At 41.0% G+C, this 20,337-nt stretch overlaps 1 protein-coding gene across 5 annotated transcripts in view; it reads right to left on the bottom strand.

Moving 5' to 3' along the window:
- OSBPL1A (oxysterol binding protein like 1A) overlaps positions 1–20,337 on the bottom strand; it is a 72,997-nt gene that overhangs the window by 33,642 nt on the left and 19,018 nt on the right. For all 5 annotated transcript variants that reach the window (XM_085220897.1, XM_085220896.1, XM_010708836.4 and 2 more), the window contains 2 exons: positions 19,171–19,252; positions 15,235–15,341 (listed from right to left, as the gene is read on the bottom strand). In XM_085220897.1, the coding sequence (XP_085077023.1) occupies positions 15,235–15,341; positions 19,171–19,252 (189 nt within the window). The remainder of the gene's footprint in view (positions 1–15,234; positions 15,342–19,170; positions 19,253–20,337) is intronic.

A 20,337-nucleotide genomic window follows, 5' to 3' on the forward strand; every position in this document is an offset into this window, starting at 1 on the left:
TGAAGTCCGTGTCATCTGTTCACTTAAATTCCAGTTCAAAGCCCATAGAATAAACCGAAGACTTTGTGAATTGAGTCACAAGACTCTGCCTCAATTATTCCCCAGATGAACATAAGGATTCATTGTTAGTCAACTACCAGCATTCACCTCAAAGTTCAAGAGGAGGAGTTTAACAGGGCTCATTTGGAAAGGCTACAGTTCAATGTTCTGGGTACTGAGTTAGAATATTTCCCCATATCTGATTAATTAAAACAGTAGCATTCTGCTACAGAGGGATAAAATACAATCATGAAACAGAGATATAGGAACCACTGCTACAAGAAAGACCCAAGCTACTGCCCACTCAGAATTTCCACCTCAGCTAGAACATGCCAACACACATAAACATTGAAGCAGTAAAAGAACTGTTATTCAAGAGAAGAGCTGGAGAGTCTGATCTTCTTAAAAGATACAAATATACTATCAAAACTCTTAATGTAAGAGTACTGAGAACTATTCACATGCCAGGAACAAATACTTTTTGTCTCTCACCTTTCCCTTCTAGGAGGCTGATACTTCTTCCTCAGTGTGGTGCTTGCTGCCTTTACATCCCATTTCCTGTTTCCAGATTTGGTTGTAACAAAGTTTACTATTTAAAGACCAATGAAACACTGAAGTTTTAACCAACTGAGAACACTGCAGCCCCTAGCCAAGTTTCAGCTTTTCTATTAAAATAACTTGTTTCTTCCAAGTGATTCTGCACTTGTCAAGTGCTGGCAGAGGCTTTTCTGCTTCATTTCAAAAAATTTCACCTTTTTGACATTCAGGTCTTCCTCTCTGAAGTATTTATTTTTTGCAGTTGTATTTTACTTAGATGATTCAATGTAAACTGATAAATCCCATAGTCAGTCCCTATTTGTGTTCCAGTATTATTATAATAACAGTTACTCAAATGTAAGGAGTCCAAAAAAAGAGCCTTCTGAGTTTGTATTGTTTGTATTGTTAAGTATTGTTTCCATTCTGAGGCAAGCTGAAATTAAATATGGCTGCTATTCACATTTGCCAATAGGTTAAGCCAAAATAAGCTGGGGCTGAATGACATCAGTGGTGATATACATGTTCAGGAAGCATATTTCAAGTTGCAGAGCAGCAAGACTATAAAAACAAAAAAAGCTCCACACCCCAAGATAGTCTGCTGCACTAGTCAGATTAAGCATCTATCTTCTCAGAGGCAGATGCCAAGTAACCTTACCCAGCAAAGTGCCTCCTTCAATCCAGTACATAAATACTGATGCCAACAGCATAAGAACAGTATGTTGTTACATGTTTTCAGATCTGACAAGGACTTTTGTTTTTGTGTTTTTAGAGAGGCTCTGGACATCTTTGAAGTTTGTTAGCCTGGTTTCTGTGAAACTAAGATGTAAGGGTTCCTAAGAATGCACACAGGAAACATTTCCTTTTTATTCTTAAGGACTGTTTTATTTTGAAAACGGGTCTTGAGGCTGTTTTGATCTAACTACTTCCCTTAAGTATTTCTCAGTACACACCACTGGCTACTTTGATCAACCTGTTTGCATCCCCTTCCTCCACACTTCATCCAAGCTGGATCACAGCAAACACCTGTATTAATGCTTTCCTTTTTGAAGTGATTGCCACGTTTTTTCTCTATTGCTGTTTGGCTTCTACTGGCTTTCCAGTGCTATTACACAACTGGATATGAAATCTGCCTCTTTTTAATAAAAATTAACATGTCTGAAGCTAATTGTCTGTTCTACAATCTTCAGTTTTTGAAATCTAATCTAATTAGTTACTATCTAGTTAATTATATAGATTACCTAGAAGTTTTTCTACAAGCATTTCCAAAACAAACCAACAAACGCCCTACAAATATTTCGTAATTACTAAAAACTGAGATGCTTTATTCACTAGTTCTTAATTTAGAATAGAAATACTCAACCAAGTATGGATGCGAAGCGCGCTAGTTAAAAATGAAAAAAAATCTGAACTCCTTCCTAGGCTAGAAGTCAGTAGTGGGCTTCACAACACAGTGCTATCAGTTCTCTAAATGAAATCTACTTTGGTCACTTCCTGTATCTGACAACAGACACTTCTCAGCCTTCCAGTACGAGAGAATCAGACTTCATAGATATACACAGACATCTCAGTGCTACTTGAGATTTTAGAAGAACTTGCAGCATTAAGAAACGTGTCTCTCTGTAGGGAAGTTTTTCCTCTCAGAAGCTGTTCTGACCTTACGCCAAAGCAGACAACAGCAGGCAAACAGAAGCCTGGGGTAGGCTGTTAAGACACTTCCTGGAATTTGAGCATCTTGTACAGAAGTTAATTCTGCATTTAGGGCAGACAGGTAACTGTCCTCTGGGCTATGGAAATCCAACATTAGGTCAAATTAGCAAAAAGACATTTGCATACTGAGAATGTGAAACATTATTTCCCAGTTTGCATTTTTGCTAGGAAACAAGCACCACAGTTAGCCTAAAATATGACATCTACTGTTACATTACAAAGAGATGCTATGCATCATCACCCCTATGATGCAGAACACCTAGATAGCGTAAACAAATATTTGCACTTGGAGAAAGAGTTCTTCTTTCCTTATGAATGATCTCATAATTTTGCCTTTATCTGGGGTTTTACTATTTTTTCTGTGGCAAGAATTCATCATGCTATTCATTGCTGCTTGGGACTTTCTTCCTCAATATATAATTTAAGATCAGAGCAGATAAAACAAACTTACTTCCCAGTTACATATTCTACAGACTTTCAGCTCATCTAGACTTAAATCTGTAGCAAATGTTTTTAATGATAAATCTTTTATTATTTCTCAGTGTGTAATCTACCAGCATTTGCAGCTCTGAGAAAGAAGTGGCCCCAACTTAAATTTCTGGTAACTCCTTCTCTGACATTCTCCAATAAAGAAACATCAATTCCCAGAAGAAAACTAGAAGGTAGATTTGATGGAAGCGTGAGCCTGAGGAATGTCAAACTCTCCCCTTCACCCCTCCCAGATTGAAACAGGATCTGATAACTTAGAGTGACAGGTTGCTTTTAAGATTCTTTAAATAGTATGTGAGTGCAAAGACAAGAGTTAAAAAACACAGACTGTATGTTGATTTATGACACACAGTTCCTTCCAATTTTCTCCAGTGACCATATTCTGCTGCTTCTTAACTACTATGTGGACATTTCATCAAAGGACACGACATCAAAATGACTTTTATATATAACTAACTCCCTCTGCTTATGCAAAAATTCTTACCAGTGAAGCAGTCAGCCTTCAGAAAAAGCTTACAACTGAGAGCTATACACCAATATATGCTGGGGACCACCCAGCTGAAAAGCTGCTCTGCAGAAAAGGAGCTGGGTGTCCTGGTAGATGTCAAGTTGAAAGTGAGCCAACAGCGTAACCTTGCAGCAAAGAACAACAGTAGTATTCTTGGCTGCATTAGGAGAATTAGTGCCAGAAGGCCAAACCTGGAGCTCTTGATCTACTTCTGAGCTCCTTGTTTCAAGATAGATCTGGATGCAATAAAGTCCAACATAGGTCAATTGAGATGATCAAAGGTCTGGAGTACTTCTCCTATGAAGAGAAGCTGATAGAGCTAGGAGAGCCTGGATATGAGGAGGCTTGGGTGGGTCTCATAAATGTCTATAAATACCTGAAAGAAGGCCACAAAGAAGATGGAGCCTGGCCTTTTTCAGTGGTGCCCAGTGCCAAGACAAGAAGCAACAGACACTAACAAACACAGGAGGTTATCTTTGAGTATCAGGAAACACATCAGGAAGAACATTATCAGGATGATCAAGCACTGCCACGGGTTACCTAGGACGGTTGTGGAGTCTCCCATTGTTGGAAAAGTTCATAAGTCATGTGGATATGGCCGCAGGGAACCAGCTCTACAAGTGGCTCTGTGTGAACAGAAGGAGTAGACAAAACGGCCTCCAAAGGTGCCTTCCAACCTCAGCCATTCTGTGATTCTGAGAGAGCAGACGTTAAACCTTAGCATAAAGCGTGGGTTCAGTGGTGGAGGAAATGCAGAACAGATAAAACTAGATTTCCACTAATCATAGGGATAGATGCAACTGCCTCTATTTCAAGCTCTCCTAAAGGCTCATTTTCTCCTAAATTTATTCTGTCTGACCTTGCAGCAAGGTGTTTCACTGGAACAGCAGGCAATGCAATCTGCATGCATAGTGCAGAATACTTCCACCAATTACTAGTTGCGTTGGCATTTCCAGTAAGGTATAAACTACTGACATATATGGATAACCACATTATCTACAGAGTTAAAGTATCATCATGACATACTCTCCATCAAAATGATGAAATCACCATAGATAACTTTTTGCTATTGCTTTATGTCTATCAATTTAAATTCTTCAACTTCAAAGCAGGTGCTTTTTTGCTTTCCAGAAAGGTAGTAGTTTCTTTCTCCCTAACCTTTACCTCACTATAGCTTGTGAGAGAGATGGACAGGGCAAGAGGACAGGAACTAATAGGCTACAGTATTAAATTTCAAGATTAATGGGGAGCTGTATTTCTTCTATTCAGTGATCAAACAACATATCTAAGCTAGCTTATTTTGTCAAAGCAGAGAAGCTGTGACAGTAAAAACCTCTCTGAAGTAGATGAAGAAGTTTATAGTCTCTTCTGGGACTGAAGTTCTAAGCTAAGGAGTGCCCTTGTATTATAATGTACACTGTGATCTTCCTTCAAATATATATACTTTAAAGCCATTTTCATATAGTTTTGTAGTATGTTTATAGATCCAGAAGTTACTGCATTGATATTCAAGTTTCAACATTAATGATGTAGCAGTGACAAGTACCAGAGGAAAGAAATCCATTCCTGTTCAATACCACTGACTGAGTCTGTATTTACTTTACATGTGGCTTAACACAGAGATTGTGAACACACATCACAGGCACCAATCCCAAATGCATTCTATAAAGACAGGAGATATTCATATTAGGCCTATCCTACATCAAAGCTACACATCCTCTTACACTGGACTCTTCAGGATGTTCACAACAAATGGATATGCTTTATTCAAAGGCCCTATACATCTTACCATTCCTTCGCAACAACATTCAGCTTAGCTCTTTACTATAGTAGTACCATTTGCTTTGTGTGTGCTTATCAGTCATCCTCACATAAGCGCAGACCAGCATTTCCAAGTTGCGTTCCAATAACATGGAACGCTTTTTTTTTTTTTTTTTTTTTTTTAAATGTCTCTTACTGCTACATTTAAAAGATGACAATGTTTACTCTACGTGGAAATGCACTACTTAGAGAATCAGGTTACTAACACTCATTAATGACTATGCCTTGCATGTACCTTCAAGGAAAAGTATAAAACCAGTGATTTATTTTCAGTACATAAACACTTTTCAAATATAGCCCATTTACCAATTCTAGTGATAACTTCAATGACTCAGCAGTCAGAATTACACAAACATTTCTTCACTGGGCAGCACAGCACCAACAAAATTCTGAATGTTAATATTTAAAAAAAAAAAAAAAAAAATACCCTTTCAAAGTCACTGGCAGTCTGGGAGAGACTGACAGGCCAACAAGTACATGAGATAAAGACAATCACAGAAGTCAAATTCCACAATGCCTCACCTCTATTACAAAAATGCTATCAGCTCTGAGGTGTTACTGAATAAGGTAGTGACAAGGGTAATTTTGGTTGAGAAGTCACTCAGGTGAAATTAATTAAAAAAAAAAAAGACACACACATGCACACCACTAATACTACCTAAAAGGGGGACCATCTATTTTCGTAGAATCACAGAAATTGGAAAATACCTCCAAGATCATCCAGTTTAACTATCCACCTCCAACCAATATTTCCCCACTAAGCCATGTTCCTTAGTACAACATCCAAATGTTTCTTGAATACCTCTGGGGACAGTGATTCTACCACCTCCCTGGGCACCCCATTCTAGCATCTCACCACTGTTTCGGAGAAGAAATTTTTCTTAGTGTCTAGCTTAAATCTCTCCTGACACAACTTGAGGTCATTTCTTCTCATCACTTTTTAGGTGAGAGAAGATGCTGACCCCCACCTCACCACAATCTTCTTTCAGGAGGTTGTAGAGGGCAATGAAGTCTCCCGAGCCTCCTCTTCTCCAGACTGAACAATCCCAGTTCCCTCAGCTGCACCCCATAAGCCTTGTGCTCCAGACCCCTCACAGCTTTGTTGTTGCCCTTTGCTGGACAAACTCCAGGGCCTCAATGTCTTTCATGTAGTGAGAAGTTCAGAACTGAAAACAGTACTTGAGGAGTGACCTCTATCAGTGTGAAGAACAGTGACAATCACTTCTCTGCTCCTGCTGGCAACACTATTTCTGATACAAGTCACAAAGGCACACTTCTGGCTCATGTTCAGCCGAGTGTTAACCAACACCCCCAGATCCTTTTCTTCCACACAGCTTACCAGCCACTGTGCCCCAAGCCTGTAGCGATGCCTGGAGTTGTTGTGACCAAAATGCAGGATCCAACACCTGGTCTCGTTGAACTTTATCCGACTGGCCTCAGCCCAGCTATCTAGCCCGTCCAGATCCCTCTGTAGGGCCTCTCCTACTCCCACACAGATCAACAACTTCCTCCCAGATTGGTGCCATGTGCAAACTTAATGAGGGTGCACTCAATTCCCTCATCCAGATCATCAAAAAAGACATTAAAACAGGGCCAGTCCCAATACAGGCCTCTGGGGAACACCACTCATGACCAGTCACCAGCTGGATTTCACTCCCTGGGCCTGGCCATCCAGCCAGTTGTTTGCCCAGCAAAGAGTGTACCTGTCCAAGTCACAGGCTGCCAGCTTCTCTAGAATACCGTGAGAGACAGTGTCAAAGGCTTTGCTGAAGTCTAGGTAGACTATGTCAACAGCCTTTTATTCTTTATAGCTGAAGATCAGAACTACATAACTGAGGAAGGGCAAAGAAGAGGGAAAAGGAAATTTAGACTCAACTTCCCTGATTCAAGAAAAGTCAACTGCACATCAACAGTGTAGTAGGTCATAAGGCAAGAGATGTTAACTTTTAAATCACTGACATATAAGGAGACCAGATAAAATATACCATCACATGGAAAACCTAAGAGGATTTGACAACATAAGCATAAGTAACTTAAGGTTTCAAGAGAATGCTTTTAAAACAACTTCACATAAAAAAAAAAAAAGGTAATAGAAGTTAAATATCATCTCCTCCTTAAAAACATGTTAATTTCCAGTAATCAAACCAGTAAGAGATTATTTTATTCTAGGGAACTAGCTTTTGTCAGTTTTACAAGGAAGAAGGCATTATTAAAACCTTAATTTCCAAGAAACAAAGGTCAAGATGGAGAACGCGTCTCCAGACAATTAGTAAACATGTGTGACTGTAGTCATCCAGTTCAGCATCCTGATATTTTATGCAGCTGAGACAAAAACAGACCACACAGCTGGACCGCCACTGCAGTCAAGTATCTCTCACACTGGAGGACAAAACCCCAGTCATCAACTATGATGCTATATGCTGAGGTTAAATCTCAAATCCTGTTTTTTTTGTTTTGGTTTTATTTTTCTGCTTCATTTTCCTCTGAAATATTAGCAGTCCTTAACTGTCAACACACTGGCTATCTGGGAGAGCCATCAAGTTTCAAGCTCTCTGTTCCTCATCTGTTCTTCCAAAACACATCAGATACACAATAAGCCAGAAAACTAAGAACAAGCTGATCAGCTTTACGTGCAATTACGAAATCACAATGACAGTACAAGAAGAAGAATGTGCACCTCCTCATTCCAGTTTGTTTTCCAAGCATGGTGGAGAGGAAAAGAAACAATATCCTCATTGCAATAAGGAGTGAGGACATACAAAGAAAGTTTCCATTCTCTATATCTCTTTTTATTCCTCTCTATCAGCTTACACACAGACAAGAACACCACTTTCAAATACATTTACAAAAACTATTTAGTTGTGTTTTCTGTTTTAAAATCTTGCTATATCAAATATCATTCCATTAAATTTGATTGTTTCTTTATCTTCTTCGCAGTCCCAGTTAAGTCCCTTTTCTGCCTGTTTTTGAACTTTAAAAAATCCTTAAATAATTTGTAGACAAGACCTCAGAAGCAAACCTCAGGTTTGGAGCTGCAGAAGCAGAGAGAAGAGGTTTAATTTCAAGCTAATACGCTTTTACACTGTACTTCCCCAGAGGCCCATGAACTCATTCCATTTTAGTTTACACAAGGCTGCTTAACAACCGCCAAGAAAAAAAAAAAAAATCTGCAAGTCAAGCTTTGGAAAAAAAAAAAAAAAATTAGTCCATGCTAGAGAGTGCAAGAGCAGGGTAGCACTGCTTTGTATTGGGCAATGTGGTAATGGAGAATGCCTTCAGACCAGTTATGTGACTGGCTTCCATGAGCTGCTAAGAGCATGTAAGTCAGCAAGTTTCCCTGCCACTAAAAATTAGATAGATTTGCCAAGAGATTATATTCAAATGTATCATTACCTATATATATATATATATATATATATATATGTGTGTGTGTGTGTGTGTGTGTGTATCATTACCTATATATATATATATAAATAAAATAAAAATAAATAAAAATAAAATAAATAAAATATTACATATATATGTATATGTATATGTATATGTATATGTGTGTCTATATATATATATATATATATATATATATAAAGATTAACTTTTGAAGCATACACTGTTCACACTGTTCAAAAGGCTTTAAACTAAGAGGGGAAATTTAGGTTAGATGTTATACAGAAATTCTTTACTCAGAGGGCAGTGAGGCATGGGCTGCCCCAAGAAGTTGTGGTGCCCCATCCCTGGAGGTGCTCAAGGCCAAGTTGGATGGGGCCCTGGGCAGCCAAGCTGCTGGGTGGCAGCCCTGCCCATGGCACAGGGTGGGACTGGGTGGCTTTTGACGACTCTTCCAACCCAAATCATTCTATGATTCCATGCTTAAGAAAACAACATTGGGAACCTGCAGCACTTCAAAGCCCATCAGCCTGCATTTTTTGTCCCAGAGTGACATCCAGGCATGCTGCTGGCAGCTGGGACTGTCTGGTGCCCAGAAGCCCTTCATATAAGTATTTGGACACAGATCCTATCATCTACTTTAGAATGTAAGCATTTTGTCAATACACATAGTATCCTTAAAAAAAAAAAAAAAAAAAAAAGAAAAAGAAAAAGAAAAAAAGAGTGATATTTACTTGTCTTCTCCCTGGTATTTGTTACTTCAACAAGTTTCCGTCTGGGCTGCTGCTCACTTCTCTTCCCGCTCTGGTGACCTATTCAGTCTTGGCTGCTGTAGGGAAAGTGTCTGAAAAAAAGTTGCATTCTTGAATTCCCCTATCTCTTGGATACTTTGGACTGGCTAAACTCCTCTCTTTACATAACACTGACAAGGACGCTGTCTTCACAGACCTTTAGTTTGCTTTCTATCTGCAAGGCTGCAATACAGTAAAGAAAATGCTTCCAGAGAAACAACATGATGCCATCTGCAAACATTTCACTATCAAGTTGCTCTGATTTGAATCTCACATTTTTAGAGCTTCAGCACAGGCAAGACATATGTATGTAAAGTATCCAAAAATTAGCACAGCAAGAATCATCAAGGCATGACTAGAACCACTGACATTCAAGTAAGGAGAGAAACAATCTGCCAAATGACTTCTGTCAGCAGCTTTGTTCTCTTGTATTCCATGCCTATACGCCATTCTGCAGCATATTACATCCCATGCCCTCCTGTTTCAGGGATAAATACTGTCAGCCTTTATCTCAGCATTTGTTTTAGCACAGAGAACCTTCCAATTAACTTGGTACTTTTGAACAAGATTCAGGCATATTTAGATTAATTCATTCAGTGAGGCATCTCTAGTACACTGCTACTCATTTGCAGGAGAAGGAATAGGGTCATGTCAGAGACATCTGCAACCAAGAAAAATTTCCTTGACACAGACACACCTCCAGTCTCTCAACACCAGACAGCTTTTGCCATGCTTAGTGCAACCACTTACTGTCTGAATCCTGCTTTCCTCCCTTCCCTGATCTTGCAAGTTGAATAGTGTTTCAGCTGTTTGCAATACTGCCCACAGGCCCCGTATCACACCAAGGTCTCACCTTGGCCTCCACTACTTTCAGCAAGGCTGCAGAGCTCAGTGGACAGCATAAGGGTTCCAAGTGTGCTCCAGTGATTGAAAGGGAACAACAAAATATAGGGCTGCTACATGGACCCGAGCAAAAGGTGCAAAAGGCACTGATGTCATTACTTTAGGGATTCAGGACTGACAAGGTTAAGTACAGTACAGCAGCCAGCCAAGTCACGACCTCCATCCCCAGCCCTAGCTTGGAAATCAGAACTGCCTTCTTTACTTCCATAGTTTCAGCTGAGTCCCTCACCTCTCCCTCCCAAACAGCCCCTAAGACCAGGCAGAGGTCATCATAGCTGTGCTGGGCCAGACAGGGTAGGAGTGCTGAGTGACTCCAGGGCTCCTTGCAGACACATTTGCTCCAGCTGCCCACATCAGGTATTCTCCTCTGACTGTTGAGTGTCAGCACTGCTCCCTCATCTCCACCTGCACGAGGGCACTGATAAGAAGAAATCTCTTCCAAGCCACCTGGATGCAGCTTACAAGCATCTTCATTCACAAACCAGTAAGGCAGCTGCTCTGCGCTAACAGTCGTGCTTGTGCACGTCCCTCAGACCCCATAGCAGAGGCTCAAAGACAGCTATTTGTATCTCAAAGAGATGCACACATTCATTCACAGAAACATGAACCAGCATATTGGACATTCAGTTCTGTTTCTAAGATATTTGAGAAATAAACCGAGGGAGTATGCTGAACTTTTAAACCAAAATTAACATTTGCTAATTAAACAACACAAACTTCTGTATTTATTTGCAGTACATCAGTGATCCATGCAGCAGATAACTTATTACACCACGATAAAGGTAACTAACTTCAAGGACTATGACCTACAGTTTTTTGACCTTAAAGTTCCTGCAAAAATGACAAACTGATTCTGCTATGATCGATTCTGTGTGAGTCCACAGCTCTTCTAACCCGGGAGAAGCAGCCAAAAACTTTTCTTTCCTGAATCCTTGATCTCGCTGGCTATCAGCCTTCAAACAAAGCCCCTTTTGCAAAAACGAAAAGAAAAAAAATAGCCAGAAAGAACACCACCTATAAACAAAGGAAGACCTCAGATGCTGACAGACTGCAAATGAAGGCGGCCGCTGTTCTGAGCTATGAGACTCAGCAGTTGCTGTTAAGTATAATCCCTGACGGTAAAAGTGAAACTTAGGAGAGTCACGGCACTCTTTATCTAGATCTGGTTAACAAAGAAAACACGTTAAAAAAAAAAATTGTTTTTTTGAAAGAAAAAAATAGTAAAAAATGCCTTTCAGTTTCTGACAGCTTCAATGCATGGAACGCACGTACCACGGGCAGGTTTTAAACTTATCCAAAAATAACAGCGTACAAAGACCAACTGAAATCATAACCTTCAGTTAAACTCTCACTACTGCTACACAAAGCTCCCACGGAACATACCGATGCTGGAATCGGGCTGCTTTCAGAACGAAACGCCGAGGACCGCTAGAAGCAGTGCAGGGGAAGCCCCGCTCCGAAGCGGCACTTACTAACCTTGTGCCAAAGTCACTGCAGAAGCTCTCCGAGTTACGCTACGCCGGCACCAGCGCCTCACTGCGCTCCGCCCGCAGCCGCCCCGTAGTTCCCCCGCTCCACGCCCGCTTTGATCTCTCGCCGAGCCGTCCCCGCGCCCATCCCCGCTCGGCACCGCGGGGCTCCGCCGATGGCAGCAGGCGGCGGCCCGGCGTTCGTTACGCACCGCGGCAGCGCTCGGGGGACGGCAGCCGGAGCGCCCCGCCCCGCCCCGCCCCGCCCTGCAGCAGCCGCCGGCCCTCACCTCGCCCCGCGTGCTAGCGCTGCGGGAAGGAACCGAGGGAGTCCCTCCGGGCCGGCCGGCCCCGCCGCTCCGCGGGCTCGGGCGACGCATGGGGCCGCGTGCCGCCGTATCCCAGCGGCCGCGCGGGGCTCCTCCGCAGCGCTATTTTTGACGCGCGGGCACCGTGCCCCTCTCTCTCCGTGACGTCACGGCGGCCCCGCTGTGCGCGGCGGTGACGTCACGCCCGTTCCGGCCCCCGCGCCGGGAGGCAGATGGAGAGGCTGCGGAAGGCGGCTCCGTTCCACATCTCGGTGCTCTATCAGCAGTGTATTTGTGTACTGCGTAATTACGCTACAGTTGACACACAGTAACGATGGGGATCATCCTAAGCAAAGGGGATGTGTTGGTTACCCCTGTGAAGGGAGCAGACGCTCAGCACCAGAGGAGCCACAGCTCCCGGTATGCCAGCAATTCCAGTGAGATACAAAAGAGTCCTCCTTCAAGAGGCAAGATAAAGGGTGTGGAGACTGCAAACATGTTTGCTCCAGAGACAGGTTCCTAGGACACATACCACACAGCTGACTACTGCAGAGCAAGCAGTGCCTCCATGGCAGAGGAAGAACTATTGGGGAGCTGTCATAGAATTATTAAGATAAAAAAACCACTAAAACCACTTAAGTCCAGCCATCAATCCCTCCTCACCATGCTCACTAACCCATGTCTCTAAGTGCCACATCCACATGGCTCTTGAATATCTCCAGGAATCACCACCTCCCTGGGCAGGCTGTTCCAATACCTCACCACTCATTCGGTGAAGAAATTTCTGCTAATATCCAACCTGAACCTCCTTCTCTGCTACAACTTGAGGCCATTCCCTTTCATCCTATTGCTACTTATGTGGGTAGAAGACTCCCATCTCACCACAACTTCCTTTCAGGGCGTTGTAGAGGGTGAAGTCTCGCCTGAGCCTCCTCTTCTCCAGACTGAACAATCCCAGTTCCCTCAGCTGCTCTCAATAAGACTTGCATACCAGACCCCTCACAGCTTTGTTGCCCTTCTCTGGATACACTCCAGGGCCTCAATGTCTTTCATGTAGTGAGGAGCTCAAAACTGAATGCAGTACTCGAGATGCAGCCTCACCAGTGCCAAATAGAAAATGACGATCACCTCTCTGCTCCTACTACAGGCTGTACTATTTCTGACACAAGCCAGGATGTCACTGGCCTTCTCGGCCATTGCTGGCTCATGTTTAGCCAAGTGTTGACCAACACTCCCAGATCCTTCCATGCAGCTTTCCAGCCTCTCTGCCCCAAGCCTGTAGTGATGCCTGGGGTTGTTGTGACCAAAGCGCAGGACCCAAAACTTGGTCTTGTTGAACTTTATCTGACTGGCCTCAGCCCAGCTATCTAGCCCATCCAGATCCCTCTGTAGGGCCTCTCCTACTCCCACACAGATCAACAACCTCCCAGACTGGTGTCATGTGCAAACTTACTGACGGTGTACTCAATCTCTTCATTCAGATCATCAAAAAGACCCCTTAGGAACACCACTAGTGACCAGTTGTCAGCTGAATTTAATTCCATTCATTGCCATAAGACAAGCCAGGCAACCAAAGGGCCTGGAACAGCAGGGCAAGCACAAAAGCAGCTTTCCAACTGCTGTAGTTCCCTTTCCTGAAACTGGCTGAGAAGCTTCACATTAAGAGAGCCAACGCTTGCTAGAGCACAGCATGCCCAGCAACTGTTCATAGTCACAACACTCTCTACTGACAGCATGGTCAGAAGTGGTTTTATACTACAGTCTGATACTTCAGCAGAGTAATGCTTTACTATTCCATATACTTGAAGAAAATACTACAGCATTTACAAGCAGTCATTTGCTAGGGCAGGAAAACAATCACTTTTGCAATGCCAACAGAACTACAGCCTAGAAATCAACAATGAATGGCAAATAGCAGCACTCTGTCTTACAAGGGAAGAAAAAGAAAAAAAAAAAAAAAGCTGTGAGTTTAAGAACAGTAATGCTCAGGGAACATAACTTTTGGAGAGGTTCAAGCTTTAGGGAGAGATTGCTGCTGTAATTCCATTCCCTCCCTGACATTATCTTTAAAACCCTGGATTCTATTCCAGCAGTAGCTGGAAGTTTAAAAATACCGAGACACAGAGCTCTTCCAGATCACATCTTCTGGATTCACCAGCTATGGTGGAAATCCAAGTTCACACCTCAGCCTGTCTTCCTGTGCCCAAGCCCTATGCTCCCAGACCGAAACGAGGCCTCTTCCACCTACGGAGACAGCTCAGGTTCAAGTAAGGTGAAGATACATTTCACCATATGTTTTGCCATACTCACTCTGATATCCTATTTTAGTCTTTTCTGAAGAGATGCCAACACAATGAAGGAATACTAGCTAGCACTATACACCCACCATTGTAACAATTCCCCCTCATCCACAAAAGGAACTGGCAACTTCAGGATTAGGTTTTCTTAAAGAAAAAAGATATATACGTAAAACAGCAATGCTTGTTCCACTTTGCAAGAGATTGACTCAAGTAAGTCTAGAAGACTCGTGACCGGGGACAAAAAGGTTTGGAAAGAAATGAAAAACAAACCAACCAACCTTAAAGCATCTCACTGTTAAATGACTAGAAGACTAACAGCAACCACACAACCCCACTTTGACACACAGCTTGCTGACCACAAGTGCCAAAAGAGAAGCATTACTGTTACCGCCACACAGCAAGATAAATTTATTCCAAGTATCACAGTGTCTTCTAGAGTGGTAAAAACACCAAATTTCCCTCCCACCCCAGGATTTAATCAGTGTATCACATATTCCCTAACTGAAGCATTTGTTTAACACCATACAAGGGATTTGTCACTGGAAAAGCCAGAAGTTCAACAGATAGCATTTGTACACCCACTAAGCACATGGTCTGAATAACAAATTCAGAAGCAACACTCTTCAACACTTCAGTTAGCCAACACACATAAAAAATGATTTTTCTCAATATTTTAACCTTTGAATAAGCAAGACAACTGCTTTCTTGAATTCAAGCATTCAGTTTGAACATTATAAGCAGCAGTTTGCAAGCAAAATCTGAGATTCTTCTGTATGCTCAATACTAAGATATCCCTTTGTAGAGGAACTGAGCTACTCCTTAGAATAGCGAGTTTTTATTAAACATTCAGCATGTGAAAGGACAGTTTGCCTACAAAATCAGGTTTTATTATTTTTTAAATCATTTTAAGAAGGCAGCTAGCAAAATATACCAAGCTATTCAGACCCTTTATAAAACGCCACAAGCACAAATACATACCCCTTCCTGCTTTGTGAATAGGTTGAGGCAGTCAGCCAGGGCCTCACAAGTTTCCTGGGATACTTCAGAGACCACATCAACTTTTTGCAGTAGAGGAGAAGATATACCTGAAAACATCAAAGAATTAGTGGCTTTAATGGAGCATGATGAACTAGAGGATCCTTTTAATTATTTCTTTTTCTAAAGACATAACATGCATATTCTACAGGAAGGTGGTGTTCGTTCTCCATAAGGAAAGAACAAGCAAAAGTAGCACCGAGGAAAGTAAGGTAAGTTCTTTCTTTTGCATCCTTTACACAGTATTGGCATAAGTAGCATATGAATGGATTGAGTTTCTCTTTCAGCACGGCTTGGGAAGCTGAGGTGGCAAACTAGCAGCAAGACACTGGTAGATGGATTAGCAACAATCTCCTTTTAATCTTTGTCTACATTTAAGAGCTTCAGAGTTGTGAGGAACCAGAATTCAAATACAAAGGACACTAAACATTGGTTTAATATTTGTTAATGTGAGAAATATAGGATTTTTTTTCCTTCTATCACAGTACTTACACAATACAGGAGACAAAAAGCTTGCAACAATACAGCTAAAGATTTAGTTTTGGAAAAAAAAAAACAAAAAACAGATGGGCAGCTATAATGATACTGAACAATAAAAGAGAAATGAGATCTCATTTTTATGGAGATGTTTCCTAGATAAGTCATATGGCTTCCATAGACAGCAAAATGTAAGTTGGCATCATTACGACCATTTACATCAGGGACTTTATGCCTAGAACCAGAAGTACACTGTGAAAATCCAAAGAACAGGCCCCAATTCTTTTATATTTGAGTTCATATTTCAGTTTTTGAGAAGTGCAACAATTCCTCAGAAGTCAAGCAAACCATTCTCTCAAGGAAGCATATTAGTTGAAATTAAGCTCAGTGCCTCCATAGTGGTTTCAGCTTCCAAGATCAGCTGACATCATTTAATAAAGGGTACTTCAAATTGATGTCACACAAGTAAAGATATGACGTCTGGTGATGACAGTTTTAAAATATCCTCTTGAATTTATTTTGCAAATTGTGTAGAACACAAGGCAAAGACCATTACTATGCGAATACGTGCTCTGATACCAAAGCTCACTAATTCACTAGAAGAAGCTCATAATTCACTGGAATTATCAGTCCACATGCTTGGACATCTACAAAGAGGTGCAACACACTCAATGCAGGAGCTGGAAAGATATTTGTAATAAATATGGATAAACCTTAAAGATACCTGGATTTAGAATAGCATGTTGATAGACATCCAGGGAAAGAATTTGAAGTATTTAGCCCTAGTAAAGCAATTTTATATTACTCAAAGGCTTTCAGCAGTTGAATACAAAAGGACTTCTAGCCCAGAAATTTGCGCTCTTGGCATAAAGCACCTGGACTCAAATACTTTAAAGACATCCAATGTGAGGCTGCCCAGAGAGGTTGTGGATGCTCCGTCCCTGAAGGTGTTCAAGGCCAGACTGGATGGGGCTCTGGGCAGCCTGGTGTAGTATTAAATGGGGAGGTTGGTGGCCCTGCATGTGGCAGGGGGGTTGGAGATTCATGATCCTTGAGATCCCTTCCAATCCTGGCCATTCTGTGAATCTGCATGATTCTGTGAGAGAACTGGGAGAACTCTAGCAGTTTTCTGTTGAGAGCTATGGAGATAATGCATGAATCTATAAACAGTTCACTGACCCATGAAGTTAGATACTCATTAGTAGGAAAACAGGAACTTACTCATTTGCCAAAATGAGCAGTTTCTTGGAAAGACAGTATCTTATTTTGTTTTATACTGGTTTTGTTTGTTAAAATTGTATATTTTTAGAAAAAAGCTAAATTCCTCACTGAATTTTCAGGTCAACATGATGAGGTCAGAGGAAATTCCCTTATCTGCCAAAGGGATGTTCCTCAATACTAATTTTCAAATTGTGTGAATAATTATTTAACATCTAGTATTATTTAAATACTTTGCCAGTGACATAGACAGTGAGATTCAGTGCATTCTCAGCATACTTGAGATGACATTGCAGAGTGGTGCGGTCAACACACTGGAGGCAAAGGTTGTAATCCAGAAGGACCTTGATAGGCTCAAGAGACAGGCCCCAGTGATCAACATGCAGTTCAACATGACCAAGTGTACGGCACTGCATGTAGGTTTGAGCAATCCCAGAGGCTGAGCAATAGGTGAACTGAAAGAAGCTCTATAGTGAAGGACTTGGGGGTAGTGGTGGGGGAAAAAAAAAAAAAGAAAAAAAAAAAAAAATCAACATGAGTTGGCAATACACAGTTGCAGCCCAGAGGGCCAACTGTATCCTGGGCTGCATCAAAGAAACTATAGCTAGCAGGTCAAGAGATGTGGTTCTCTGCTCTTGTGAGACCTCATGTGGAGTACTGCATTCAGCTCTGCAGCTCCCAGCATAAGGGTGTGGACCTGTTGAGAGTAGGTCCAGAGGAGGGGTATGAGGATGACTGGAATTCTGGTACATCTTTGCTACGAAGGGAGGAGAAGAGAGTTGGGATTGTTTAGCCTAGAGAAGAGAAGGTTCTGGGAAGGCCTTATATAATCGTCTTTCAGTACATAGAGGGGGCCTATGGGAATTATGAAAAGAGACTTTCATTAGGGAGCATAGTGACAAGACAAGGGGTAACAGCTCTAAACTAGAAGAGGTGAAATTTAGGTTAAATGTTAGGAGGAAATTCTTTACTCAGGGGGTCATCAGGCACTAGAACAGGTCACCCAGAGAAGCTGTGCCTCATTCCTGGAGGCATACAAGGCCAGGTTGGACGGGGCCCTGGATAGTTTGATCAGTAGGTGGCAACCCCAACCGCAGTAGGGGGTAGGAACCAGATGGTCTTTCAGGTCCTTTTCAACTCAAAAACATTCTGTGATTCTAAGATAGTTGTCTTCTTGTATTATGAATTACATAGTCTTCCCAATAAAAGATTCATAAGTATTATAAAAGTTTAACTTTCTTTGGGAAGTAAAAGCTCAGTGTATTCAGTTAGAGCAAGACGACAGGTTAACATCACACACAGTAACCAATCCAATTGGCAAAAGGAAAAACAACTCCTTTTGAGTGGGAACAGGGATGGAAAAAGAAAAATTTTCCCTCCCAAAACTGCTATTCTATTATGGTCTGTGGACTTGCACAGATAAACAAGCTGCTCTCTAGTTTGAGCTTCCTAAATTTTAGTCACAATGTGTAAATAAGACTGAGTTGCAAAGAAGCAACAGTTAAAACTTCTTGATGGATATCTTGGTGTGTTTAATACATGAGGAACTTCTGTACACATTTAAGGCATTCTAATCTTTAACAGCTTAACCTGCTATTCTTAGTCACTTATACTGTGGAAGTCTCAGGTAAATGTCATTTTAAGATTTATTATTTAAAAGGAAGCCTGATACTTCTAAGCTGGCAAGAAACTCATGGCTGAGGTCTGTGGAATACATCCCATCACACCATGCCTCCATTTCCCTGTATAGTTTTTTAATTTCATTTCACATCCTGTTTATTATGTCCCAGCTTCCAATGTGTTTTTACTTGCTAAAACACAAATTCTATGAGGGAAAAGCTACACGAGCTGTTTGCACCTTTCAGAGGAATCTTACACTTTGCAGTAAACAACCAACTATGGTTTTTAAAAGCAACCACTATATCTAAGGATAATTTTATTACATTTAAAGTAATAAAAGTAAATTTTGTTTCAAATCAACACAATTATTTGTTTCTGCAGATCTGAATTCTTAGTTACTCGCAATTATAATCACATTACTTCATTTGAATCTGTTTAAGTGAGGAAAACAGTTAAATTTTTAGGAGCTTGAATACATAATTTCAGTGAAATTAAAGCACGTGTTGCTTAGCAGAAAAAAAATTGAGTTGCCTAGTAACTGTTTTTCATAAAAGCAATTTTTACCTTTTGTAACATCCAAAGATTTAACCATTGCAAGAAAGTCTGAAATCTCTTTACTGAGTCTTTGTTGGCATGCTTGTGCTTTCTGAAAGAGAGAATGGACAGCAATTTCAGATGAGTCTTGTTCTAGGTAAAGTATAAGTATGTTCTCTTAAGTACACTGAAAATTTTAAATTTGGAAAGTATTAAATATTAACAAAGATTCCTAGTGACAGATTGGTAAGTTAAAACTGAAAGTAACTTGAAAGTTACTTTAAAAGACAAAAGCAATCAGATTTATGCACATTGCATTACAACCAGCTTTTGTTTAAATTAGTATAACAAACCAAAACTAGAAGTTTCTATGTATGATCTGCTTTTCCAATTCTTCCCCCACCCACTTTCTCAATAAAAGCTTGAAAACCCAGGAAGAGCCATGCTTGCTCTTTGATCAGGAACACAAGAGTAAGCAAAACACAATTTAACTGGCATACGGCAAGTACAGATATATACAGGAACCCATTCCAAGATCAAATCTCAGGTCTCCATGTGAACTTGGAGACATTCATCTACTGACAACATCTTCTTCAGTATGCTGCTGGAAACTACCAGTATCAGTTATCCTCTAATCTCCTTTATTCCATGAAATGTTTTGAGTTCTTGTACCAAAAGGTGAGGTATAAGACATTTGGTGCTCAGTCACACGAAGATTTTTTGTTGGTTTTTTTTTTGCACTGCAGTGTCAGAATTTTTGTTTACTTCCCCTTAAAGTAAAAGGCTTTGGTTTTTTTTTTTTTTAAGCATGTATATGACAAAAAGCTAGAATCACAGCCTGGATGCTAGAGTAATGGAAGACAACTCATTTACACCAGAGGTCTGAAGAATCACTGTACAATGTACCTGATGTGACCTCAATTTTACACTATTTCACTGCATGCATATAGCTGAAAGTTAGCTTTGGTAACATCAAAGCTGCAGGACAAGTATAGTACACAGGGCTCCCTCTCCTGGCTGAAAATTTCAAACAACTCTCTTTACCTTCTGGTAGCATTGGTAAAACTGGGAAACCTCACTCCACAGCTACAATAAACATAACATTTTAAACATACAGTCTAAATGGGAAAATATCACAGTATGAAGTGCAGGACATAAAGGCAACATTTTTGCACCACTGGGAAGGATGAATCAATA

The sequence above is a fragment of the Meleagris gallopavo genome, chromosome 3, assembly GCF_905368555.1.
Source record: "Meleagris gallopavo chromosome 3, MGAL_WU_HG_1.1, whole genome shotgun sequence".
Lineage (NCBI taxonomy): Eukaryota > Metazoa > Chordata > Aves > Galliformes > Phasianidae > Meleagris > Meleagris gallopavo.